At 39.1% G+C, this 27,760-nt stretch overlaps 1 protein-coding gene across 2 annotated transcripts; it reads right to left on the bottom strand.

Moving 5' to 3' along the window:
- On the bottom strand, positions 1-27,513 carry RASSF9 (Ras association domain family member 9). 2 transcript variants are annotated; one of them, XM_030003144.2, is made up of 2 exons: positions 26,814-27,513; positions 1-2,435 (listed from the first exon to the last, which is right to left on the bottom strand). In XM_030003144.2, the coding sequence occupies exons 1-2, from the start codon at positions 26,858-26,860 to the stop codon at positions 1,160-1,162; spliced, it is 1,323 nt and encodes a 440-aa protein (XP_029859004.1). In that variant the 5' UTR covers positions 26,861-27,513; the 3' UTR covers positions 1-1,159. The 2 variants fall into 2 exon arrangements, with proteins under 2 accessions (XP_029859004.1, XP_029859005.1); XM_030003145.2 differs by lacking the exon at positions 26,814-27,513 and adding an exon at positions 22,071-22,382.
- Between the last annotated feature and the right edge of the window lie 247 nt (positions 27,514-27,760).

Here is a 27,760-nt window from a genome sequence, read left to right as displayed (position 1 = left end):
TTTTTTTTCCTGGGGCCCAATATTTAATTACCTATAGAAAGTGGATCAGCTTTAGCTGTATCCCAAAGTCCTCACTGAGGAGTTAGGATGTACGGGTCCATATCCTCGCTCCAAACCAGCGTGAGACGGGATTTGACAACTTACCTGCTATGCGAAAATGGTAACTACCTGGCTATTGGGAAACAGTGTCTAGCCAGAGCCAAAAACGTCTGGCTCCTGCCTGTCCCTTCTGTTATGCTTTATTTGGTAGTCATGATCTGAGGAGGCCTAAGACACTGGATCTGACTGGTGAGATAGGCAGGAGAAAGCCTTGCTGAAAATGCCCCTGGGGTTAGGCGTGAGCTTGGGATTTGAGCGTCTCGCACAAGCAGGACGTAGGCAGTTCTGACATGCCCGCTGGCAGGAACTATGTGGACTTAAGCATCACTGGGGCAACTACAGGGTAACAGCAGATAAGTAGGGGTTTTAAGGATCTTAGAAGCAGTTAAACACTGCTGAAAGAGAATGGAAATTAAAACCCTATGTGTGTAAGGTAATTTTTTAAATGGGACTTAGGTGTTTTTGAAAATATCATCCTGATAACTCAAAACTAAATTTAAATATACAGCAGAAATGCAACTGCATTTTTTTGTCCTATAATATCATAAAACCTATTTTTTAACAGACTACATGCTCCATTATACATTCCTTTACAGCAGCTTCATGGCGGGGAAACTCCAGCTGAATAAAGCTAATGTAACGGAGCAGAAAATCAAGCGCTCTGTCTAGTTGGGTCTAATCTCTAATTCACATTTCTAAAAAGTTAGAGAGATGCAGAAGTAGACCCAAAGATTAGGGGATATCAAACGTCCAGACTTTTGGTCCAAGCCAGTCAGAATGCTTCTTTTTCACTGAGTACCAACACTACAAGGTTTAAACAGTCTGTCCTGGTTTAGCAAAGGCAACAACCTTGCACCTATTAGCAGTTAACCCATGAGACTGCCCATGCATTTAAGCACAAGTATACTATTAAGCACATAAATAGATGCTGTTTACTTTGCTAAAGCAGTGCCACAGTTTTAACATCTTGAAGGGCTGAACTTTCAAGACAACAAGGTTTACTATTTCTTATAAATATCCTCCAAAATATGACTTTTCATAAATGCGTGACTGTTTTCAACTATGTTGACAACAGTACCATGTCCCCTGAAGTTATTTCAGAGTCCTGACTGTGTGTGGAGCTGATTCCAGTGTCAGAGTCTGTATCATTTATGTCCAGATTAGTCACTCTGTGAACAAAGTCAGGAACAGCAATGCTGTTACCGGAGATGCCGCTGCCCTTGGACGGCTCTTCATTTGATGGCAGCCTAGTTTCAGTGTTGTCTTTAACGTGTAGTAAATTAAATTCTTCTGTAAGAAGTTCATATTCTTTTTCCTTCTTTTGAAGCAGTGAGTCCCTGTATGTAAGTTCTTTCTGAATGCAGCTCAGGTATGAGTTGATTCTCAGACCATCTTTCATACTTTTTTCCAGCTCGTATTTTACACTTTCCAAATTTGAGTTTTCCAGTTCAGGATTAGCAGCTCCTTCTGTGCAAACATCATCTCCATTTTTTTCTGTGCATATACCATGTACCTCTCTTTCAATTTCAGCACACAGCTTCTCTATCAATTGTTTGTGATGTTTCAGTCTCTCTTCAACCTGTAAAATTCCCTCGCTTTTGCTGAAATAGTCATGCATCTCTTTTTGATCATCTGGTCTACTCCCTTGCTGCTCCGCCTCACTTGGATTGATCATTAAATAGGAGTCCTGCACATAGTTTTCTCCATCATTGGCCACACGATCTAGATGGAATTTTGCTTCACATTTTTCAATTTCCATATCTAATTCCTTCATTCTAAGGACTTGTTGATGAATGGTATGATCTTGAGAAATGATCAGATGAATCAGTGTCTCCATATTATCTCTCTCTTGCTGAACACTGTCCTGTTTAAGCTTGGCCAGTTTCCGGAAAGTCTTCCTCACAATTTTCTTTTGCTTGTCTATTGGCAACATCTTCATGTAATTTGCTGGACTGAGCTCCCACTGTTTTTCTACATTTTGTACTACCTTAGCTTCAGCTGTCTTCCACAATGGAAATGAGAGGAAAGCATCTGACTTTACCAACACAAAATGCAAATTAGACTGCTCTTCCCCCCAGGCCTTCCAAAGTCTCAGAATCTTTGTCAAGGGAGGAAGTACTCGCTCCGAGCCTCTCCATTTTTCTACAATGCAGTAATCACTAGCTTTTCCAAAAAGGACCTTTTTCTCTCCAAATGTTGCCTGATGTTCCTCAAGCAGTGCTTGAATCACTTCTGCGCAAGTTGTGCGCTTTGTCAGGCCACATACAATCTTCTCTTCCTGGCAAACCCAAACCACAATCTCTCTTTCATTTGAAGCCATCTCCTTGTTGGGAGACCTGGAAATCAAGAAGAGACCAAATAGAAATTACATATCAATGGCACAGACTGTATGAATAATAACTATAATTCTGATATGACTACCACATCGAAAAATTCCAGTATTATTGTACAAGACAATATACTTGTTTAAATTACATGAAGAAATATCTTTGGATTAAGTAACAGAAGCACACACCCATTCCAGCTACTGCTTTAACATTATTACTAGTCCAGCTGAATGGGAATCTCACACAAAATGTCTTTTATTAAATTTAGGTTTTGTACACATAACTGTGTATTAACAGTAAGTGATAAAGTTCGGCAATCTGCATTACATTTCCAGACTGTCCTAGGATAACATAACTTTCAGTCTGTGTATCTGTTCTCATCACACAGACATTGTGCAAACATTTGTAAGCTCTTAATATCACCGAGGCTTCTGAAGGGAAGAATCATGCCTCCAAATATGCAGTGAACATAGACGGACTGAGAAAAGATGATTAAACATCACCCAAGTTAAAAGAACTTGATGATAGGATAAATCTATAGCTCTTTCGCCACACCTGCACCCACACAAGCATAAACACTATTTTTTTCCACTGTGATTTTTCACTAACAAGTCTCAAGAAATTTGTTGCTTATCCTGAAGTACCAAATAGCCTGAATTCGAATGAGTTGTGAGAGAATACCAGCTGTGAGAGAATACATACATAGGTCTGTGTTTTATAACCTTTGTAATGACACAGAAATGCCAGAAAATGTAAAAAGGTTTTTTTTTTTTTTAAATTTATTTATGAATTCCAATGAATGTGCTATTAACCTGACATTAGCGGCTGGTACCCCCTTATACACTGAGATACCAAGCTTCAGGTGTCTTAAGATCCCATTATGGCTACTGTAGCTGTCTAATCAATACAATCAGTGGAGCCTAGAGAGCAATTCAGCTCACTTTACACTTCACTTCACAATTAACTCTTAAGTTTGTCCCCATCTGAGTAGCCCTACGCTGGCCGAGTGGCCTTGTGGAACCTGTCCAGGATATTCTTGTCCTCTAGCCTCCACATGCATAATTTGCTGCTTGCCCAGACCTGGTGATTTGGCCTCTTGCCTAAAATGATAAAAAGATAAATTCCCTGAGGAAAAATGCATTTCTTTGGATTTTCTCATATCACTTCCAGTTCATTTGAATGAATGAGATTTAACCCAGTCTGACAGAGAAAGCTTGAAAATGAAAATGACAATTTGGACAATATTCAAAGGGCTCAATACGGTGTTTGTTTCTATCTGGGACTCCTTATTTGCAGTACTTTTCTAGTCTTCTGAGATGTAGTAGAAATGGAGTTTTACTTGGCTTAATTAGGGTTATACCCTATGATTATTAAAGCAATCCAACTTGTTTCTTTTTCTTAATTATTACACAACACAACAGACACACTGCAGTCCAATAAATTGAACTATGATTGACTCAGCTCTAGGTGCCACTGTGACCAGGAGGCAATAATCCTCAAAAGACAGGAGACTGCAAATGAATACTAATAAAACCTACAAGAGTGAGTTTATTAGTATCATCGCACAGGAGAGCTCTGTCCAACTCCATTGCTCCAGGTCTTGGAACCTTCCTCTGTAAAATCTGTGTTTTGGTGGATTACTCTGAGTAATGACATCATTTTCCCACTTCAATAGCTCCCTCTTACAGACCAGCATTTTACAGTAATTATTTTTTAAAACTGGTGTTCAGAAGATTAATAATGTTTCCATAGACTACTTCTCAAAATAGGAAAGCCTATGTCACAGGCATAGAAAATGGGAAAATGGCACAAAACCCCAGAAATATTCAGGTTTAAAGTGGGGGGGGGGGGGGGTATGAAAGACGATACCAGATTAAATGGCATTACTGTTAAGTATGTCACATGCTAAAAAGTCAGTATCTGTAAGTGGGTTTAGGTTTACAGAATACAGGATGCTATAGAAATATTTTTGCAGATTGGTAGTTAAATGAAACTTACATAAATAGATAATGGCAATGTAAGTCAGCTGTGACTGTAAAATAACTCAGTATTTGTTTTACACTGCAGATATAAAAAGAAAAAAACAGATAAACTACAGTTACATTATGTGTTAAGCATAAAACTATGCAAAATAAATTATCAAAAATACAGTGTCTCAAACCATGTTCACTAGTGATTCATAAATAATTGACCTAGAAATAAAAGTGTATTACCAGTCATTGAAGTTCAATTTAGAAAAGTACTGACAGAAAAAACAAAAAAGGCATAAAAATGTAAGAAATAGCAGATTGGGACTTTAAGGCAGTAAATTCAGAGTATGTCTTTCCTGTTGTTTTTTTGTAATCAATAAATATATTTCAGGAAATGAGTATTATCTCAGTCTTTTAACATTCTTCTGAGAGTCTTGTACATTTTGTTCGCACATTGAAACTCTTCCTCTTTTTTTCCTCATTCTTGTTTTTGGTTGAATGCCATGTTTTCTCCTAGTCAATATTTTCCACGCGTAACAGATTATGTGAGTTAAGCAGAAGCTTACTGTCTCTTTTCCCCCTGGCTTCTTTAAAGCTTTCCTATGAGAACAGTTTTTCTCTGTGATATTAGTAAATCTTCAGATAAATTTGAAAAGCCCCATATACCCCATAGTATTAGGGTACCGATAAATACTTTTGCTATACCCATTTTTTACACGGACTTCCCACAGACTTCAGCAGGAGTTAAGCAAGCTTCTGATGGAAATGCATTGTTTATTGTAAAGCAATCTCTACAGGATCTCTGCAAACAATATGGATGTAAAATAACATTTTTAAATTACTGTTTTCAATCATTTTGTAGCTGTTTATCACCCCCTGTTATTTTTCAGTTATGATGCACCTGCCTACCCGGACTTTACATTGAGCTTTTTGGGGAAGAATTCTTCTTTACTTTGACTACAGTATATTTAACATACTGAAGTCCATAACCAAGAGTAGCACTGCACAAATGGATAATGTATGCACATGCAGGTACACAAGGAACTCAAGTAGCTTATACATGAAAATATATACTCAAATATATATATATGCAAGTATAGCTTATGTAACATACACCTTGTAATTATATTGTCACCTTTTACAGAAAAGGAGAGAAAAAAAAAGAAATCCTGAAGATTGCTGTATTTCTTAGATCAAAACAGAACTATAAAGTGCAAATTCTTTCATTATATTTTCCATGTGTTCATCACAACATATATTATCTTCATTTGTATTCAGTAGCCTCATTAAATTTTTGATCTTTCTTTTTAATCAAAAAGAATTAGCAAGTCATTTATAATCTTACAGTGCCATAGAATTCTAATATCTTCTAAAAAATCAGAAGTGTTCCTGATTATCTTTCACTAAAAAATGGTAAAGTTGTGTGGCCTACCATGGACCTTTTAAATAAAATTTATTGTATTATTCTTTAATCATAGTTAATTCAGGTAGTGCCAAACAAAAATAAAGCTTCAGCGTGTCAGTCACATCATAACCATTATTAAAGACTTGCTTTCAGGTTGCAAGAAGATGCTAATACTAGGAAACGTCTTTTGTTAAGCTGTGCTTTACTCATAGAAAGGGAAGAGCAGATTCTACATATATAAAGTGGAATTCATCTCACTTAGGCATCTGCAAGTTAAGATTTCTATATAAATTCACCATCAAAGCTCCTCTTTGTCATGAGAGGAGAGTGGACCTCCAAGGAGAGTCACCACAGCCTAAACCATCTATGATCATTAGGATAAATCCTCAAATGAAGGTATTTCTCTCTTTCATTAGCTACAAGAGACCTATGTGGCCACCTTCAACTAAATAGCTCATTTTCAGGTAGCTAAATAGAGGTGAGAGTATCCAATCAGATTCAGGTTTATTGTCCAAGAGAAACGTAACAAGAATGGTTCAGACAGCAGTAGATTTAATAAAAATAACTAAACATGGGACCTACACATTATGACTTCATAGCTTAGTTTAGATGCTGACTATTCCATTTGCTGTTCTATTTATTACTCTTATTTACAAGGAAATCCATTAAGTCATTTCAATGCTAAGGAAGATGCAATGCAGTTTGTAACTGCTTGTCTGGAATAAAAGCTTGTTATTCACAGTGGTTTGGGTTTTTTTTTCTGAGATGTAATACTAAAAATCACAATATTCAGCAATAAGATCTGCTTTTAAACAGTCATTTTAATGAAGAGGCAAGCTTCTCATATTTACTGGTTCCTTGGCCTTCACATCCTGCAGTTTTGCAAAGGAAACAAAAGAACTACCATTTTTTAATAACCTATCAATTAATGAATCTGTAATAGCTAAGGTGTTTTGCCAGTTTAAATGTTTGGCTTTCTTGAAAAACAGTTTCAGGAGCAACTTCTTCAAAGCTAGCTAGGCAACTACTTAAGTTTTTTCAAAATTTCTTGCTGTTGCTGTAAACAGGCTTTAAAGCTTTCAGGTCTGCCTTGAACTCTGTTTCTTTGAATTAATCACTGAAATGTTCTACTTACCCATCTATGATTTTAAAGCCTTGATGATAACAACAACTGGCAAGTCTATCTTTTCTTGCAAAGTCACTTGTTGCTCAGAAACAGATGGGAATTTAAGCTTAAGAATGGTCAAAAGTACATTTCCAGTCTTGTTTGTTTGTTTTGATTGCTAGTTTCATGCCTTCTGCTCTTTGCTTCCCTTCATCATGACCCAAAAAAACATTCTAATCATGCTAGAGACCTCACACAAAGTCTTGATTGTGTCAGCCCAAGCTGATTGTTACATGTCAGATAGACACTTCATTAATTTATTATTCAGGCCTAGGGGAAGAAAGGTAATACATTCCAGCAATGTACAGACAAAACAAAAACATGTACGTATGTTGCACAAAGTCAAAATATGAGATAGCTTAAATGCTGGAAGCAGCACTTTTGATATTCACTAACTTTAAGGGATGTCCGGCACAAAAACATACATTTCAAACACATAATTCTTTGCCTTCCTGAAAATTTTAACATTCTTCCTAAATATGCAATATATAGCTTTATAAGCAAACATGCCAAACAAATAAAGGGATCCCCCTACTTTTTAGAATTTCACCTTTATGCCTACAAGATGCTCATTTTTCCTTACTAATTTCAGCAAACATTCTGTTGGGACTAGATCACTTATGTATCATATTGTTATCAGTTTAATACAGTGTTTCTGATATATCATTGATACTAAAAGGTAATTTTGTCTTTGTTGAGAAAAAAACATAAATAAAACTCTTTTGTCCCTTCACTGTAATAAATTCTTTGTAGACTTTTGCAGAAAAATAGAATGGAATTCCTTTCTCAACATTACCATATTTCTTGATGTACCCACCCCAAGGAAAAATCAGACTGAGTAACTAAAAAATACCTAGGTAATTGCTAGAAATTTCACAGCCAGGACATTTTTGTGAACCCCTTGCTAGTTTAAAGCTTTACTAATTTTAATTCAACATGAACAATTGAACCAATTTTAAGTCAACGTGAGCAACCAACTGAAAGTTTTTGTGTTAGGAAAGGGATTCAAAACTTGAGATTATGTTTATGATCAAAAATTGTTTTAGTTGTCTCCTCCCAGTGATTGAAATAAATTATACGGAATAAAAAATCTGCAGATGAAAATAAATGGCACACAAAGAAATACATTACTCCTTTGCTTGAAAATATATACAACTTAATAATTTATAAATTTGCCATCAAAGAGTTCATGCTGGAAACCCATTTGTGTGAAATAGCTTAGTCACTTTTTCACCAATTTATTGGGGAAATCATGTTTTATAATCTCATTTTTCAGAGATGGAAGAGCTTATACTCATTATGTATGAATTAAATTACTGTTAATCAGATGTCATACAGTTGTATCTGTTAGTACAAATGTTTGTGGGTTGGAATAGTCTTGTGCTTCTTAGTGTAATAATGTCACCTTTTGTTCCTTCATCATTGCATCTGCAAGTGGCACATAATCTGTAATTATTTATTCTTTATGTCAGAAGGATTGTTTCTAGTATTATGCTGCAGATGATAAAACTAATTTAGTCCATTTTAGTGTAGAAAATGAATGAAATTTTGTATTTTTGAGATCTATTCTTCTCTTCATCTATTTTTTTCTCTTTGATGCTGTGCTGGCATAAATACATTCCAGCATACAGAAAACCCAGAAAGCCACATGACACAACTGTCATTTGCAATGCAAAAAGCAACGGAACAATAATTTATAAACAGCCTTTTATTGACAGTATAAACCCTCTCAATAGCGCGTTTGAACATACAGTCTAATCTTCAGCCAATCAGACGATAACTGTGGTTTAGGATTGGCTGGCTGCCGTGATGGGGTCCTCAGCTGGCCAGAGCTCTCAGGTAGGTATGCTGGTGTCACCACCTCCCCAGAGTAAGACCAAAGCACTTCCAAACTAAGAAACAAACCCCTACATTATGTCGAGATACTACCCAGAGTAATTCACTTCTTCAATGGAGAAACCAAAAGTGGCTAATTGACAGAACAGGGGAAAAAAGGGCTTTACGAGACACCCCTCCTGCTGCCTACAGCATCCTTGCAGAGAAGTCCTTGCCTAGAGCTTCGGTGTCTGCCATCTCAGGGCTCTCCTGGAGAGCACTAGGAAACACAAAACTTTCAGGCAGACCCGGGCAGGGCTGTGCTCCCTGCACCTCTCAGCAGGCTCTCCCTTCTTTCTCGAGCTGTAAACTCCCAGCTCCTCACCGAGACGTTCTCTGCCTCCTCTCTACCTGCCACACTGCATGGTGGGGAACGATCCCCCAGCCAAGCAGGCTCGACCGCCGAGCCACTTGCTCTCTTTTGAAAACGCTGTGACACAATGGCATAAAACATCCTAAGAAAACAACAGACATCTGCCACAAAAGCATTTAATAATCCCATGTTTTCGATGGGGTGGTCTTTGAGCATGCTGCTGGGGCACGCAAATCTGCCCACCTGGGTTTTGGCAAGTGTGTATTTGTGCCATGGTCTTCTCTTTGTTCTGCACCCAAAAATGTTTCTTCCATGTGCAAGGGCCCAGAGAACACATGACTTTTTTAAGCACTCGCTAATAACCTTGTTATCTCTGTGTCTCAGATCCGAGCCATAACTACCTATTAAAGAAATGTGATGGCTTTTAATTATACTTCCTTGCTGGAAATAAGGAGAGGCCAATATTACAGGGATACCTACCTGATACAAACAACCTGCATTTGTAGCATAGGATATATGCTACATGTGATTTGAGAGCTTCTGATACCAGTGACATTTACATGTCAAGGTATATAAGGGCTAATTATTTTATCAGTCACCACATTCCATTTAGAAATGATAATATTGCTTTTATTATTTATTATTCAAAATCTCAGCATATTACTATATATATATCTCGCTCAATAAAAGCATATGAGACAGTGGGTGATCATTCTGAAAGAAAAGATCAAAACATATTTTGGCTCTGTGGGATTTTTATCTGTGAAATTTGCAAAAAAGTAAAGCTATTGGTACCATGTGTTGCAGCCCTTGCTTGGAAGAAACTCTAACTTAATTTGATCCAAACAGATTTTTGACAGTGATTTTAACATTAAAGCTATAAAGAATACACAGCCCATATGAAAGCTAAGGTCAGAAGTATTTCAACCTCTCAGGTACAAATGGATCATATTAGAAGTTCATACTAAGTTTATTCAGACTATCCACATTTAATCCACCTTTTTTCTCAACTTTCTGTCACCTTCTGTAAAGTCATTCAAAAAGCAATAAAGGCCAAATCTTATACTCGGTATGCCTCCTGCCTAAGTAGATTACACGATTCTGAGTTTCCTAAGGGCAGCAATGAGGAAGTATCTACTCTCTCACCACCCAATGAAGCTGGAACTACTCCAAAGCCTTAGGGATTCAAGACAGTTTATTAACTAAGTGCATTCTCATTCCTCTTTACCTATCCCTAAAAAACAGTATTAATGGAGGCACATATTAACATCCATATCATGTAGGAGATAAAAATTCCATACATGATGTGCCAGGAACTTGGTCCTTCTTCCCTTCTGCCTCACACAAAAGTCAGGGCAGTGTCTAGCTAAAAAGTATAGCAAGGCAGGACTGGTACTTTAACTATAATAAGAATAAAAACCATTGGTATAGACAATCAGAGTAGTCCTAATGCTGCAGGAAGACTTGGAAAGAACACCATAGAACTCGTGAAAACAAAATAATTCTTTCAAAAGAAATAACTTAAATTTCGCTCTACCATCTGTTTCTGTATCCATTCAATGGTACTCTGTGATAAAGCTTCCTCCTTTACAGAAATGTACATATGCATTTATTAAAAATAAAATAAAATTAGGCATCTAGATATTCATGTGACATTTTTCAAACATACACATGTACACAGGAGTTTGGATCTTCTAACTGAAATATTTCATATATTTGAAACAAGAAAACAATTTAAACAAAGGCTGTTTTAACTAGCTACCCACAACACATTTCCCCTAGTATAAGTTTATGTTCTTTTTGTAATTCCTTTTTAAATGCATAAATTTTTAACTCAGCAAGATTCCCATACTGTCAGGAAGCCTTTATGAAACATTTTAATTAGCAACAGCTGTTGAAAGTTCTGTCCTACATCAATTATCATTTGTGCACTTCAAACTACAACTAGTTCCTTAATCCCTTCTGCAGAGGAATGCCATCACCTCAGTTAGCTACTCTACAAAAATGCATACATTATAATTCAGCAATGATATATGGTTAAAATTTCTGTTCATCCAATCATTTTATGTTATATTAGTGCTCTATGACAAATTTCAGTTAAATAATTTTGGATTGGAATGGGTTAGTACTACTCTGTCATAGAATAACATGAAAGATATGACAGTTTTTAAAAAAATAATCCTCTAAGATAATTATTTTATTGCAAATAAGTCATTCACACCAGAGTTCTTGCTGACTTGCAATGTCAGACTTCAGTAAAAATCCCATGGGAACTTGTGCGCTTCATTCTAATAACTGTACTGCTTGGACACAGGTACCTGAACAGGGACCAATATTTAAGAAAAATAAAATGGAAAAAAACCCTGACAGTACTTAAAACAGATGTAAAAGAAATAAAAGCAACCAACAAAAAGAACCAAAAAGGAATGACAGTAATAATTCTATCATCTGGTAAGTAGATGGATAGCAGAGTTTGTACTATGTAGAAAATAAGCCAAGAAATTGCACTAACACAGAATGTTGCACTAACAGAAAGAAAGAAATAAAAGACATTTTAAGAGGAAAGATACACCTGGCTCATTAGATAAGAGTGATAGTTATGGTGGATTATCCTGAACAGTGCCCTGCCCCCCCATTTAACAACGACGTAACTCTGCGTCATTGCTCCGGTGGCCGATACTGTTTTGCAAAATCTCATTTGCAAAGTCCAAGTGCAGATTTTCAGCAAAGGTGACCAAAAGGCTACTAAGTCCTCCCCTTCACTTATTAGCTCTGCCCTACACCATGTTTATGCTCCCAATCACTTAACCTACAGGCAAGTGCAGAGGCTGCACTCTCCGTTCAGGCGCAGACTGCATCGGCCCCGGCCTCTTCCCCTGCCTCACCTCTGAAATCATTCCTCTCCCCCTAAGGGTACACATTCTCTATAAATTACATCTGTGCTTTAAATCTGCCTTCCTGTCAGACAAATCATCATTCCCCCATTGTATATTCAAAGTCATAAGGTTGGTAAGTGGATATTAGTCAAAAAAACGTTTGGAATTGCTTTGAGTAACATCAACAAGTGTGCTGTGTACATAAAGTGTCATGAGAGGTAACACGTTCATCGTATCAGGTCTGTGTTTGTGGTGGCCTGACGCAGTGGAGGTTTGAGAACAGAGGAGACCTAGCTGTCCACCAAAATATTTTCCAAGATGAGCAACAATAACTTTAACAATTTGCTTTACTGGGAAAACATGCTTTGATGTGTCTATTGCAACTGCTACTGAGGAAGCAGCTGTGATACACGAACGGAAGATCCAGGAAAAACTTCAGAGCCAAAACAAACACTGACATATTCAGTGGTAGTAATTCTTTAGACCATGATGGGGGGGAATGGGAAGATGGGCATTTGCAAATTCCTCAGTGTTAGTAACCAACATGCAAAGTTTAGGGATATCAACATAGCAAATGCTACATCTTGATTTTGGCCAGTGGGTAGTTCTCACTAGTTGACAAATGAAGATGCCACCGGTACTTTTTATCTACCACAAGAATTTTGCTACATTGCAAAAATACAATTCTCTATATTGTTCTTGTGTCTATTTAAGTGCCTATGCATATTTAAGCACTGGTAACACTATACGAGCTTTACGGGGCTCCTATTAATAATGTACAGAAGGTGTCTAAAATTCCATCACTTTCAATAATACAGAGGAAGCAGAATCATTTATAGCTCATTTAGAACATAGGCTTCTAAACGATAAAGTTAGAGCTGCTATTACAACTAATAGAAATTTGGTTTATCTGACTTCTCCCACTAGAATTTTTATAACTGCCTTTTAGAAGCACCCTGGTTGTTTATGAGCGTTTGAGATCAAAGAAGTGAGGGGAATTCCAAGGGTTGAAAGCACGATTTGTGTTGTTGTTGTTGTTGTTGTTCCATGAAATTCAGTTCAGCTTTTGTTGAAAGGCAAACGTATACTATTTCCCTCCCCTGGGTTTGTTGACATCTTGCCCAGTGAAGAAATAAACACAAAGCATTCTGAGGTTGGGGCTGGACTGCCAAAACATGAACAAAGCACACTATGCGTAGACCAGTGATAGTAAGGTAAGTTGCATAGAGGAGCAACATACAGACAGGGAAATAATAAGATTTCATGCCACCTTCCCAATAGTCCCTGGGCTAAAGGAGGCTGGGATGGCTACCTTCTCCTAAACCCTTATACACAGTGCATGGCTTTACTCTTCTCTACTCCTGGTAGTACCGCGTGAGGCAGATGCTAACCTCATTCACAAGGAAAGGAAAGAAAGTCCAGATGGACTTGGCTTCTTTTCACCAATCCTCAAGCTGAACTCAGGCTCAGCAAAGCACTTCTTCCTTATAGTCTTTTCCTGGTGGCTACCTACTGTAACTACTGTAGCGGCTCTAGCAGCAGCCTGTGGCGAAATTCAGAGTTCGGACACTGTGCTTCCTGATTCTGAGAAGGAATATTGTAGGAATCAGTATTTTTATCTTCCGGTTTTTAAACACCCCAACACTCCCCAGACCCATCCCCAAAATATATAAAATTATTTACAAGATAACTACCTTAGGAAAGGAATCATCCTAAATACTATTTTTACCACTACATCTAGTCTTATAGGTTTGCAATTGTATGACTTAAAATATCATTAAGTAATTTAGGCAACCTGATGTCCACCTGACGTTCCCATCTCATTGCTTGTGCCAGATATGCTGGTTTAACCAAAGGTTTCCAGCTTGATAAACTAGCAGCAACATAACCCCGGGGGGGGGGGAAAAAAAAAAAAAAAAAAAAAAAAAAAAATTTAAAAAAAAAAGGAAAGGCAGAAAAAAAAAAAAAAAAAGGAAATTTTTTGTTTTGTTTTTTTGAGTAGTGCTCCCTGACTTGGGTTCTGTGGTGTCAGGTGAGAGTAGTATCAGTGCACAGGAAATGGGAGAGTGGCCAGGAGCCTGGAAAGGGGGCTTAGGACCACCCTTTGTGCAACAGCAAGCCTTTACATCTGTTCAGCCATCTCATCAAACATCACCCTTTTTTAACTTTTTGACATCTAATGATTTTTCAAAATAGCTTTTTTTGTATATCTTAAAACCTAGTTTGAGTATCTCTTTACAGTTTGCCAGGAGTGAGAAAGGCAGGATGGGCTTTAATTTTCTTGTGTATTTATTGCTATAAATTTTGCAGAGCGAACCACCCCACTTTGAAATTATACTGTATGAGCTTCCCTATTTCATTTGCTTTCATTAAATTATATTGAAGATGTCACCTCAAAAGGGGTTCTATCAAGACCTCATTTACAATCACTTTTTTTTTTTTTTCCAAATTTCTCTCTCAAACTTTCTGAAAGATAGTTCAGTGACAAATGTGTTCCATTACTTACAGTATTTGAAGAGCTGAAAGGAAAAAAGATGAGATGATGAAGTGGACTCTTACGTAAATCTTCACTCTCAAGAGCTAAATTAAGTACTAGATACATAATTATGCTAACAAGAAGAGTGGACATAAATTTTAAAAAAAGAAACCTGAAGCATTTTAGTGTCCATTGACAATCTGAGAGATTTGTGCAGCTTATGCTTTCAAGTAATTTTCTAAAATTGCTTATCAATGAATGCTTCAATATGTAGTTAGTCAGACACAGGCTGATAGGGTCTCTGAAATATCATCACATCCTCCCTGAAGAACCTACTGAACAAATGAAATAAATTGTTAACCTTACCAACTGTGCTCTGCCCTGGCAAGGGATATGCTAAAGAGGGCACAGGAGCTTGCAAAACTAGTTCTAGCCAGCTGGGGAAGAGGGAGAGGGAAGGCAAGAAGGGAGGAATTGCTGTCTGGAAGCAAGGTTAATGCTGGATCATAAAGATCAAGAGCAAAGGGAAATTCACTGGATTAACGTAAAAAAGAAAGCGTAGGCAATAGAGGGTTACAAAGAACGGTGTCCAGTAGCAGACACACACAATTTTTAGCTGTGAGAAGATGAAGGAACCTGACTACAGAGGAAAGACATTCCATGATTCAGATAAAAAGCCATGTGAAACCTAAAATATTTGAATGATCATGACTTAAGCTGCAAACCTGTTCTAGAACAGAGCTAATGAGTACAGATAATGAGTTTCCAGCTGGGGCCACCTGAAGAGGCTCATAGCCATGTCAGTTGTCCATCACATCCCTCCCACTCGAACTGAGCTGCTTGTCTGACCTCCAAACCACATGAGTCATGATGGATTAGACCATAAAGGCCTTGTTAAACCATCTAAGATAACCCACCTGAATGTGATTGAACAGTTTAGGAAGAAATCATTCAAAAATTTGATGCAGCTGAAAAGACGGTAACCCGTGGCAAAAGATTTGTGATGAACAGTGGGAGCAGGTGTGGGCCAAAAACCTGCAGTGGGCACAGCTGAAGCCAAACAAGCCCAGGTGTCTGTGGCCAAAGACCAAGGCAGGCCCAAGAAATAATGGGGCTAGTTTTGCGAGAGGCATCTACAGCAGGATAGTGATTATCCCAAGAGTGCCGTGACACCAGAAAGACACTGCAAACTCCTTGTTGTCTTTAGTTCACGGAAAGCCAGACTGAGTCAACATTCAAATTAATCCAATGTTTCTTTATTTCATACATCCAAATGTCTTTGCAGGTGGGGATCCTTTCAACATATGAGCAACTCAGATGACTTCATAGTTCAGGGAGGATAAAAAGGCAGTTTACTTCTAACAAGGCACTTCATAAGCTGAATGGATACCGCAGTGACAGCTGAATGAAGGCATTCTTCCTTCTGCCATGCGAACAACTCTGTGATGTTTGGAGAAATATACATATTTAGCATTCTTCCGTGACACGTTCACATTCTGTTTGTCACTTCTGCCTTTTAAAGAACCCTGGTGTGTACCCAGTTTTGTAATACGTAGGTACATGCGTATGCAATCTACAGAAGTGGCTATTTTGGCACATTGTTTATATATACGATGATTTGGCGGTTGTAATATATTTTACTGTATGTTAGATGTAGATGATACAGGTTAGATCTATAAGATATGTGACAGTATATCTTACGTGCTATAGCTATCCATTACATGATCACATACAACACAAGCTGTCATATATGCATTTATATACTGAATACATGCCTACCACGCACAAGTGCTTTAGCAGAAAGAAATATGCTTAAGTTGCAGTCAAGAACTCAAAAATTGTAAGCATTGGTGTTAAAGTTTTCCATGCTACTTAGTTCAACAAAAATGAATTTGATTCAGTGTATCCATATCGAGGTGCATTCTCTCCGCTGCATTGGACCCCTGCCTCACCTGAATGCATACAATAGACAATATTCAGTTTTGCAGAACCACAGAAGGTACTGAGATATTGCAGACACTGAGTGTTAAAACTTTCAGGTGTCTTCCCTACTGCTGAAATTCATAATAGCCTCTTGGACACCTAAACTTCCACAAAAAGTGCTACAGAAGAGTTCAACTCCAAACAATGGGATTTGCTGAAACCAACAAGTTCAGCAGGAACTGACCTAAAGTAGTCAGAAACATGAACAAAAAGGTAGGACTTAGGTCTGTTAAACTACATTCAGGTGTTCACTGCACAAAAAATACAATATTAATTAAAACAGCAACCAAAAGCCTGATCCCCCTTCTCCCACTGAAGCCTTCAACACAAATCCTTGTCTTTCTCTGGGTTGCTGTAACTCATATGAACCAGCACAAAATGGAACAGCTGCAACAGGAAATACTGAGAGAATTTCAGTTTAGAACAACTTGACAGGACTTTCCTGACAGATACTTTTTGAGGACACCAGTGTGGGCATCTCACAGGGGTGTTCTGCCCAGCGGCGTGCCTGGCTGCACTTTGTGTGGTGTTGCATATGGTCTGAGCAGGGCTCTTGGACGGGACTTCATGGTTGAAAAAAGCTGAAAGACTGCCGCCTTCTTAATTTTGGTAAGGTGTGAGAGAGGCACATAACTGCAGGGTTTTCAGGACCGATGTAAGAGAGGATAGGAGTGTAGGTGGCTGGGGAGTGCTACCAGTCAACATGTTACTACCTCAGGATTTTGTCATAATTTTTTGAACATCAGAAGATCTTAAAGCTTGTCTTAGGTGACCACAATGACATTTAGGTACCAAAGTCTCCTTCATAAAGCTAGCTGTTATTACTTACATTTGTTCAGTATGTGTCCATTTTATATCTTCTCTCCTATGTACAGTAGTACCCTTTATAGAAGACACATTTCTTAATTTAATCTCTTCCTATATGCCTTTTGTCACCAGATATTCAATTGCTTCACAAGCTGACACATTACTGAATTTATCTCCGCATATTCTTGTAGGGAGAGAACTCCCTTTTACAAACCGAAGCTCAAAAAGATTTAGGCCAAAGCTATCCACTTAAGTTCCCACTCTGGCTAACTGAATTGATATCTACAGAGATGTCCAAAGCAGGACATCCATAAACCTCCTTTCCTCAGCCCTTGTGCAAAACAGATTACAGGACATTGAATTAGCAAATGAGGAACACGCAGTGAGCAACCACTTTTGTAAACTGCGGTTTATGTGACTTGCCCAGCATCACATAGAAATTTTGTGGCAGGGACAGAGAAGACCATCCATGCTATTAGGATGGTTCTCCCTTAATAATACATTACCCACCTCTAATTCACCTCTCTCCATTCACTATTCCCTTTTTAATTTCTAAAATGAGTGGTACAAAAGATGGTTAATTAGGTGCTCTACAAAGTCTGAGCATGCTCCATGGAGACCTTCCCTTTGAAAGTGATTGGGGTGGAGCTCATGTCATCTACCTTAAGCTATTTAAAATGTAAATGTGTAGTCAAAGATAATTTTCTGACCTTCCTCTGTAATCAGTGGCATAAGATAGGCACCTCCAAAAGGGTGACTAATCCCATACTGAAAGCCTGTCTAAGGCTGAATGAATTGCCCTCTGGAAGTGTTTAGATGTATCCATTAACTACAAAGAGTACCTAGATGACTAGATACCTAAATTTTCAATGGCTCAAGTTGAGTAAGATGAAGCTTCGCTTTTGTGTTTTACTGTGTACCTGAATCCTATGAACAGTATGAGTGGCAGTAAAAGTAAGTACTGTGACCATCCACAACTGCAGTTCCAAAAATAACTCAGATCTTTGTCTGACACCTGTAGTGCCCTTCATGGGTAAACAAACATGATTAGTTATCTGTCTAGACCTTAAAGTACCAGGAGTCTGGGAAAGTGCAGTAAAGTCAATACCAATCCTAAATTTTTGTTAGAAAACTGGATTTGTACAGAGCTTCTCAGTAAAACAGGATACTTACAACAAAGCGGCCCTGAGAAATACGGGCATTAATCGAGTTAAACAAGTACACTTAGTGCCTTAGCAATCAGTAAAGAGGAAGTCTGTCAACAGGTAATGTTCAAGTGAAGCAACAGTTCAGAACATCAGCTTACCAACTATGAAGCCAACAGAAACAAAAGCAGCTGAAAATCAGTGTATGATCCCGCATTTAAAAATATCAGTAAGCCACTCTTTCATTAGCGAGCAGAATCTGATAATTTCCTATGACAAATGAGGCATACTTTATGTCATCAAAACAGTGCCCCAACTGTTGTTCTGAAAAATTTTGTAGTTTAAAAGTGCTTTCACAGTGGAAACTACCCTCTGTAGAAATAATCCTTTTGAATTTGGAGGAGGTTGGGGAAAGAAAACTAAGGTGTTCCACATGGATGAAGGAATCTATTAACACAGAGCAAATTGCAGGTTCAAGACCCAAGGGCAGACTCTCTTAAAAATTAGTAGTCTTCACGCAACTACATTATTCCACTGAGGTCATGCATCCTTACAAGTTAAAGTAAGGTAAACATACTTATACCTGACCAAAACAAAACTTGGTCTAATAGATTATTACATTTTTATAAACCTGATTTTGTCCCCGAACATGAGAACATGTTTTTGCATATTTATTTTAAGCTTTATTAGTTTTGTATTATTAAAAGGAGGACAGAGTAAATATCTTGTGCTTTTCAAGAGAGCTGACTATATTTTCCATTATGATGGGAAATTCATAACTGAGAATTCTTTACATTAATGAATGAGAACAGATCGGGGTGGAGAATAAAGAAAGCAAATTAATCAGATTGACAGTTTTGACCCTCAAAACAGACAGATTATATATAGGTATTTCATTCACAGCAAACACCTACCCTCTGTATAAATACATTTTCCTCCTACCACTACTCTGCAGCTGACTGATGAATGTGAAACCCAACCCAGGAAAACAGAGGTTTACATCACCTCCAGCATTACAACATAAGAAATAAGTTGGTAGCCTGGCTTCTTCTAATGCTAATACTCAAAAAATGTATGTCTAGAAAGCATCTAAACTACAAATGAAATGGTTCAAATTGACAGAGGCAAACATGTACTCAGGCAGTCAGGAGTGAGAGGGAAATAGGAAAAAGCTGGTGAAAGAGAAACACATCTTTAAATAAAGTGCATTTGAGAGGTGTGCTAAACTTGCACTGTAAAGTTTTCTTTCAAATTTAGTGTCTTTTATTCCTGTCCACATGATACCAGGACTTAGGTTTCATAGCATTAAAAATATAATTACATGACAACTTTATTATCATTACCAGTGAAAACCTTCCCTTCTGATTTTTGGTTTCAAAAGTTAACTTTCCTTCCTTATGTTCACCTCACGAAACCACCTCAAAATCTGTTAAGATACACATGGCATTTTTTTATTTCTTTCCCTTTCTGTGATGTTACAAACCTCCTCACAAGCCATTTGTAACATTATGAAAGATTTTAGACCGTTCAAAATTCCCCAGTGAATCACGTGAAATCAAGCCTAAACAATCCACAGAGTATTCTCATTTCTCTGCGTGGCAGCCAGCTCTAGTGGACTGTACAAGAATTAGAAACAAGGAACTCCCAGATTTTATTCATACCTCTCCCACCAACTGCCTTTCACACTCCGCACTTCTACAGATTTTACACTGTCTAGTCATGCCCTACTTATTTTCCTGAGGCATGTAAATATTATCACCCAAATTACAACTCAGGAAAACTAAGTATGCTTATCAGTTGTCTGAGGTCGCAAGTCGGTATCATTATCACTATCGTTATCACTATTACAACACGTGCACGTTAAGTGCATTTCTGGATAGGTCAAGACAGAAAAAGGCGACTAGTGGGTCATTCTGGTGCCTATTTGAGGCAAGTTCCAGAAAGGTGCTCAAAAAAGCTTTCTTTTGGACAAGGCTCCCCCAAAAATGCAGCTTCCAAAACCACTAATTAGCTCTTGACTTTTTTATTTATGTGTAACACATAAGCATGAGAAATGATTTATGAAAACGTCTCATTTTTATTGCAAGACGTTTGCAGGTCCATAGAAAATTTACAACCCTGGAAGGTAAAATGCCATCACCAGAATTTACAGGAAAACTACTGCTCTCAGTTCTAAGTAATTTTTTCTAATGGGAGACATAGGCATGAAATAGCTGATAAAAAAAAAAAAGACCAGATGCAAACTGATCTGATGATAGAAATTTTCAGAGAACCCTGCATGACATTTGTCTGTAATACAGTATCTTGCCTACCTGAAAATTACACTGAACTGTATTTGTTTAGCACCAACATTCTGCAGAGGATGGTTCTGGCCTTTGATACACAAATAAATTCAGTCATCTGTTTTCCTCTCTAATTCCATTTGACTGGTCACTCTTTCTTTCTGTTTATCCTGAAACCATTTGACTCTTTCTGTTGTGTCCTACGTGATACTTGGGGAATTGCTAGCATGGTAATAATACAGAAGAAGACAGAAAGTCACCATCTTGAGAGAATCATAACACGTAAGAGAAACAGTAGAAGTGACAATAATAGCTCAGTTACCCATGAACATGACTGGGTACCAACATGTCCAACATTCAGTTCTAGGCTTCACTTAGTGTGTGGTCTCAAACAAAAACTTTATCTTGCATCATCCTTTCTGTCACCATTAATAAAGATTTATCTACATACTAAATATAGAACTTGGACGAACTAATTAAGGCTTGTACAGCATATGTGATGTTAATGCTTGCAAATAATAATGTTTAAGACCATAATTTTAAATTGTTGTTATTCATCATATGAAACAAACAAAACAAAAAAATAAGATTTTCTGAGCACAGCCAATCAAGAAGTACTACTCTGTGATTATCACTGACTTTTTATTAAAGTTATTAGAATTTTTTAAAAATCCCCATCTCTGAAAACTTACATCTCTCTACCGAACTCATTATACATTTAGCAACATGTCTGAGTCTTTTCTCTGCAAGTAAAATGTTAATTTTTCATCAGTAAAACATGAAATCACCACTGACCAGTAAGATTTTTCCTCTGTATTACTAAAAACATGTTTCTTTGTCTGAAATGTGTCTTCTCAGCCTGACTCTACATGATATTAGTGTTTCGGATTAGCTTCAACTTAACCTAAGTAGTGCTCTTCCCTTAGATGGTGTAGTATTACACACATCTATTACTCATTTTATTTACTCCTTTGGAATGAAATAGCTGTCTGCCCTCCTGGAATAGTAGATAATTAACTCTTTAGAAATAAGGTTAGTGTTTTGCTAGACGAAAAGCTCTTCCTGAAAGTGAAGTGAACAAATATGTACAAAGATTATTAGAAAATGTATGCAACCGTTTTGACCTGAGACAAAGCTGACAAGCCAGACCAGAAAATAAATTATAACGTATGAACTCTGGCTCAAACAGGAACAACGTCTTTGATAGTTCACTAATACATCTCACACTCAAGGAAAAGTAAAAATATGGAGAAGAACGTGTTCCACCATTACCAAACAAGCACCATTAACACAGATAGTACCACTAACTCTAAATAAGCTTTTACCTACCCCCTCCAACATACATACCGAACGCCTGGCAGTCTTGAATCAAAAAGCACCTTTATAGCTTCCTATAGACTTTTCTCCGGGTACGCTCATCCAAGAGGAGAACTATTAGACATCTCACATGATCCCATGAGACTTACACTGTGGGTCATACACAGTTCATTCAGATAAGCAGCTGATCTCCAAGAGCTTTTCCAGTCCAAACCTAAATGCTGAGCATTATCAGTTTTGCTTCGCCAAGGCTTGAAATGTACAGCAGTGTACTCAACCGTAGAGCAGTAGAGATGTTCAGAGCAACACTCAAATCACTGCACTAACTAGGTGCGATGAGAAGCTACTGGAGGGAGGGAGGAAGGGAGGGAACATGGTAATGCTAGGTCAGTATCAGATAGATGAAGTCTCTAATCTAATTCATTACCCTGCACTGTAATATAAAGCCGGAGAGAATAATTGAATGTTTCTCTCACTGGGGAGGGGCCTCTGACTGTCAGGACAGGAAGAACTCCCTCTATATCCTTACGAATGAATGGATATATATGGTTTTTCTTTCTACCTCTGAACCGGAGATGAGCTGATCAAAGAGAGACAGACGTGAAGAGTAGGTAAAGGAAATCTTTGCCTCCTGTACAGAAACATTATGCTAACTGCTGTGGCACTGAGATATTGACTGTAAAAGGTGGAAAAAAACAGGAAGGAAAAGCAAAAGCAATAGATACACTTAAATAATAACAAATTTGTAACACAACTGTTTCATCATCAAACAGTACTCGGGGTTCAGATGTGTTGTATGTCAACAGAGCATACAAATGGTTGTGGTAAACTTAGGACCAGTATGAATTACACTGGCAAAAATATTTCTCAAGCTATTTGTGCCTAACAGGACAGCCCTACAGCATCAAGGACAATTACGTGAAGAAAACGAATTATCTGTACCCTCTCCCTTTCAGTTTGCTACTTCCCTGGCTACAACTTGCATGGAACAGTAGAGCTTCGACAAGTTTTGGTAGGGTTTATGTGAAAAACCCAAGGAAGTGGCCTCAATGAAAGAGAAATAGCAATGGACTCGGCTTTCTTGGTGTGAGATCACTGGGCAGATGAGACAATGATAGATCCAGGTATCCTTGAGGTGATGGGTAACGTTTGAAGTAGTTAAATGAGCCTAAAGAGCCATTCTCAGAAGTGACCAGATCTAGCAGCCAAGAGCAGAGAAGTCCTAATCTTATAGAAAATCAATGGGACATGGATTCCTGCTCTACTTAGCAACCAGGAAATCATATACAATGTGAAACCCTGGTACATAAACACTGCGAGTATATATGCTTTGTATTTGTTGCTCATATTTGGACAGGGAGCTGTTCTGTCTCTGCGCAGTGCCACGTGCTAGATCAATACTAAACACCTGCGAAGAACTCAGTGCCCTGTCTCTTCCTCCATCTTTGGCTGAGCATTCCCTCACATCGCCACACTTCCAAAGTGTGTGAGGTGAGCTGAGCATTCCTCACAGTTCCAAAGAACAGCATCTTTAAGAGATTTGCATAAAAACAAATCCCCCTGAGTGTATGCATGTTATGGAGGCTTAGTCCTGCAGGAAAAAGTCCTTTTTCCTCTCTTGCCTTACAGGGTACAGCCTGTCCTTGCTGAGCACATTTGGATTTGTAGGTGGGTGGGGCATGGCCTTGCTACCTCTTGGATGTATTGTTCTCCAAGGGACACACTGACAAGCACATACACGCTCTGGGGACTACGATTATTTCTGGTTGTCACAGGAGGTCAAAGAAGAATAGTGTAAAAACTCCTCATAACTCTTGAAAAAGATATCAAGATATCACTCATTCTCTTCCTGGCCAAGAAAAAATATGTTGGGGCCACATTCCTAGCAGCTGCTCCTCTGAAATCAAATCAGGGCTTACAGGGATCCAATGGTTACCGAGGCCTTGTGCTGTCTCTCTGCATGAGTGAGATTTCAGCAGCCCGAGAGCGTAATACCGACTGAAGACCTTTCAAACACTAGAAGCAGCTCAACACAGGTTTTGTCTTCCTGCGGTTTAATCTCAGTTTCTTTCTCTAAAGGCTCGTGGCATCACCGCCAACATCCCCCGGCTCTTGCTCAAATACCTCATACGCAGAGATACAGTTAGAGTAACTAACCTCTTTGTTTAAACTCTGACATCTTAGGGGTAGAGACTGACATTTTACGATCTGGATGTGAAGAGTCTACTATGAAATAGGGCCCTGCTCTGGGCGATGCTGCAAGACAAGCACTAATTACAGAGGTGTCATCTTGTTATCTGAGCAAATGACTATAACGCCTTCATTTTCCTTCTGGCTCTTCTTCCACCTACCTGCATTGCCTTGACTTAGCTTTATGTCCTCCTCCTGTAAACATAGATTTTATTCCTCATTTGCTTATCTTGTAACTCTCAAGAGTTATATTTATATAGCATTTAATGACCGTATAGCAAATGGTCATTAAAAACTTTCAGTGAAAAAGCAAGAAACCTGAGCTTCTCAAAAAGATGGACAAGCGCTAGACCTAATAAACAAAGCAGCAGATTAAATATGTACATATATGAATGTCCCTTTTTGGTCCCTCTTTACAGGTAGGCAAACTAAGACAAGGTAATAAGCCACAAGTTCTGACTCCCCAACTACTGCCCTAAACACAGTCAAGGATTTTAAGCTCACTTGACTTCCTTTTCAAGGTTTCAAATGACTTCACAAAGATACAATTATAATGAAAAAAGAGTTATTACACAGCTCTTCAATCATACTACAAGACCCTTTTACTAACAGCATAAGCAAAGTTTAATTCTCAAAATTCAGTACCAAAAGCTAATGTTAAATACACAGAAATTTAAATATTTTAAGAGATAATAACACATCTGAAGAATTATGTAGTTTGCTTTGTTCCTGACACCCCTCCTCCCCGCCCCATTCCTGTAGTCACAAGACTTTCAGCCCCTTCTTATTGCCACAACAGCTCTCTGCCATTAAAGGCATTAATTTCTTTTTTTTTGAGGAGGGGGGCAAGGGGAAGGGGAGGGTGAAATGAGAAGAAAGTACTAGATGTTTACAGTAATGCTTCCTCTGGTATTTTAATTTTTATTGCCTATTTAAAGCTTTGGATTATGACTTTCTTTTCCTGAGGAATAAGATGTCCCATCAGCAGACACGGTGAGATTGATGCAAATAGTGTGAAGATATTTTAAACAGCCAAAAGAGAAACAGTTTCACCATTGAACAGAGTGGAACTGCGCTTTGTGATTTAACACAGTTATTCAGGTAATTGATGGCAGTAGCAAAACTTCTAATAGTAATACATTTACAGCTCTATGTAAAACCAATTTCATGTAAAGTTCATGTCTACGTTTCCAGATCTTCTAAGCATAAAATGGCCACATGGGAAATACACCAAAGTTTTCCTGTTTCCAGACACATTAGCAATATACACTGTTTAATCAGTAACCTACAATATTAATAATTCTAAAATAGTATCCTATTTATTAAACCTTGACTGTTACAGTCTTTCTGATTTATATTCCATGTAATACGTTAAGTTAATATTTTCACACAATCCCAACAAATACAATCCCCCCAGAATAACTTTCAGTGTATTGAATGGGAAAACCAAAAGGCAAACCTGGAAAAAATCAGGACATTTTTACAAGACTTTTTAGGGTCCAATTACATTCCCTCTGAAAAAGATTCTCCCTTGCGTACCCTTAAATACGAATTCAATTTCAGTGGAGAGCACCAGTCAAAACGGGGAAGAGATTACAAGTGATTTTTGAGTTTCTCGCCGAGGCAAAATTTCAGCGATCTGTTTCTGTTCAGTCTTAGCTAGGCGGGTTCGCCCACTGTAAATTCCATAGGGTCCAAGCAAATTGACTCTTAAGAAACCTAGTGCCATCCTAGCCCTTAAAATGATTACATAACTCTTTTTCTTCTTTTTCCAGTTGGTGTGCATGATGGCATGTGGAAGCACGCACAACGTGAGGGGCAAAGTCCCCATACAGAAACTTGGCAGAGGCCAACCCAAGGACCCCCCCAGCCGTCACCCTGAATATTTGGGGGAGCAAAAGAAAACCCCATAGGCAGTCAAGTCCGGCTCAGACTAAAGGCTACCCCCCAAAAACCCTCCTCCCTTCCCTGCCCACGCTGGAAGAGCGATGCTCTCCCACCTCCCAGGCTTGCAGCCACCGGAGTTCAGGGACGGGTTTGATCCGAAGGGGCTGCGGGTTGCGGCTCTGCCTCCCGGGGAACAGCAGCCCGGCCCGGCTCGGCCCTCCCGGGAGAAACACGGGCAGGTTTTTTTTGTCCCAGAGAGGCTGAGGGGCTCCGGGTCCGTGTCCCCCCCGCCCCCGTCCCCGGCCGCGTCCGCCGGCACTTTTCCCTCCCGGTCCCGGCCGAGCCTCACCTCGGTCACACGGGGGACCCTCCGAGGTCCGCCGTGGTTTGGACGGGGGAGGTTCAAAGTCAGCAAAAGCTTTCTTCCCCTCACTCAAAATACTGCCCAGGAGTCCAAAGAGCCGGAGCAAAGAGGGGAAAGCCGGGTCCCGGGGGGGGGGAGAAGCACTCCTTCCCTCCGGCCCGGCTCCGGGGAGCCGCAGGTGAGCCCCGGCATTCCAGCTCCCGGGAACGGCGTGGGGCCGCAGCAACACATCCTCCCCCCCAGAACCGAAAAAAAAAAAAAAAAAAAAAAAGTACAAAAGCAACCCATCCCATACCGCCCTCCCTTTTCCTCCGCGTACCCACGCGCTTTACCTGGTTTTATGCCGGGTTTTTAATAAATTCCTTCCAAAGGGAGCCATGATCCCAGCGGCAGAAGCATAACATCAGCGATCCCCAAAGAATTCGAGGGTGTTCCCTTCTCCCCTATTTTTTTCCCTGAGCGCCTTCCAGCTTGTTAATAGTCACTGAGCGTAGCGATGAGCTGGAAGTTGTGCAATTTACTGCTAACTTTGAACTCCGGCTTGTTGCTGCTGCTGCACCTTTGGAGTCCTGCCCAGCTGCAAACTTGAAGGAGGCGTTTAGGAGCAGGAAAAAGAAAGGAGGGAGTGTGTGTGTGTGGGGGGGGGGTGGAAATACGCACTTGCTCCTCTGATGTGAAGTTATGCACAGAACTTGCTAAACTTTCAGCCTCGTCGCCCTCAGGGCACCAGGCAGCAAATGGGAAAAGAAGGGGGTTTGCTCCGGTGGGGAACTCTGTAAAAAAAAAAAAAAAAAGAAAAAAACACACAACAAAAGGACTGAAAACTTTCCCCGGGAGGCTCCAGCCACTTCAGGTCAAGTCGTTCAGCTAAACAGCAGCGTTAATGAAGGGCGAGCAACAGTTGCCACACCAGTTCTCAGCGCATAATAACCTGCCTTCTCAGTACCTCTTTACAAGGTGTCGGACAAGTAATGGGAAGATGAAGGGGAAAAAAAAAAAAAAAAGCGCTGTGGCCCCTCTGCCCTCCCCGGATTTTGAATTAAACGAGCTATTTGCTTGAAAGGCTTCGCAGACTAAAAGCACCTCCGCAAACCTCTTAAGCGTGGCCTAGCAGAGACCGAGCGTGGCAGCAAGGCGAAAGGCTCAGCTCGTCCTGCGATGCTGCAGGACCTTTTTTTGTTATTATTTTCAGCTGGGTTCGCCAGAAGGGAAATGAACGCACACTACAGTTCCTGTTCGCTGCAACCCCCTGGGAACGAGAGATTTGGAGTAAAGCTTC

Source organism: Aquila chrysaetos, chromosome 26 (assembly GCF_900496995.4).
Source record: "Aquila chrysaetos chrysaetos chromosome 26, bAquChr1.4, whole genome shotgun sequence".
NCBI classification, from domain to species: Eukaryota; Metazoa; Chordata; class Aves; order Accipitriformes; family Accipitridae; genus Aquila; species Aquila chrysaetos.
The sequence above is the reverse complement of the archived record's forward strand: the minus strand, read 5'-3'. Positions and strand labels throughout refer to the sequence as shown.

Coding starts and splice junctions, on each gene's coding strand:
- RASSF9 (XM_030003144.2), bottom strand. CDS start 26,860: ATGGCTCCCTTTGGAAGGAATTTATTAAAAACCCGGCATAAAACCAG. Junction 2,436..26,813: donor AAAACCCGGCATAAAACCAG/GTAAAGCGCGTG, acceptor CTTGATTTCCAG/GTCTCCCAACAAGGAGATGG.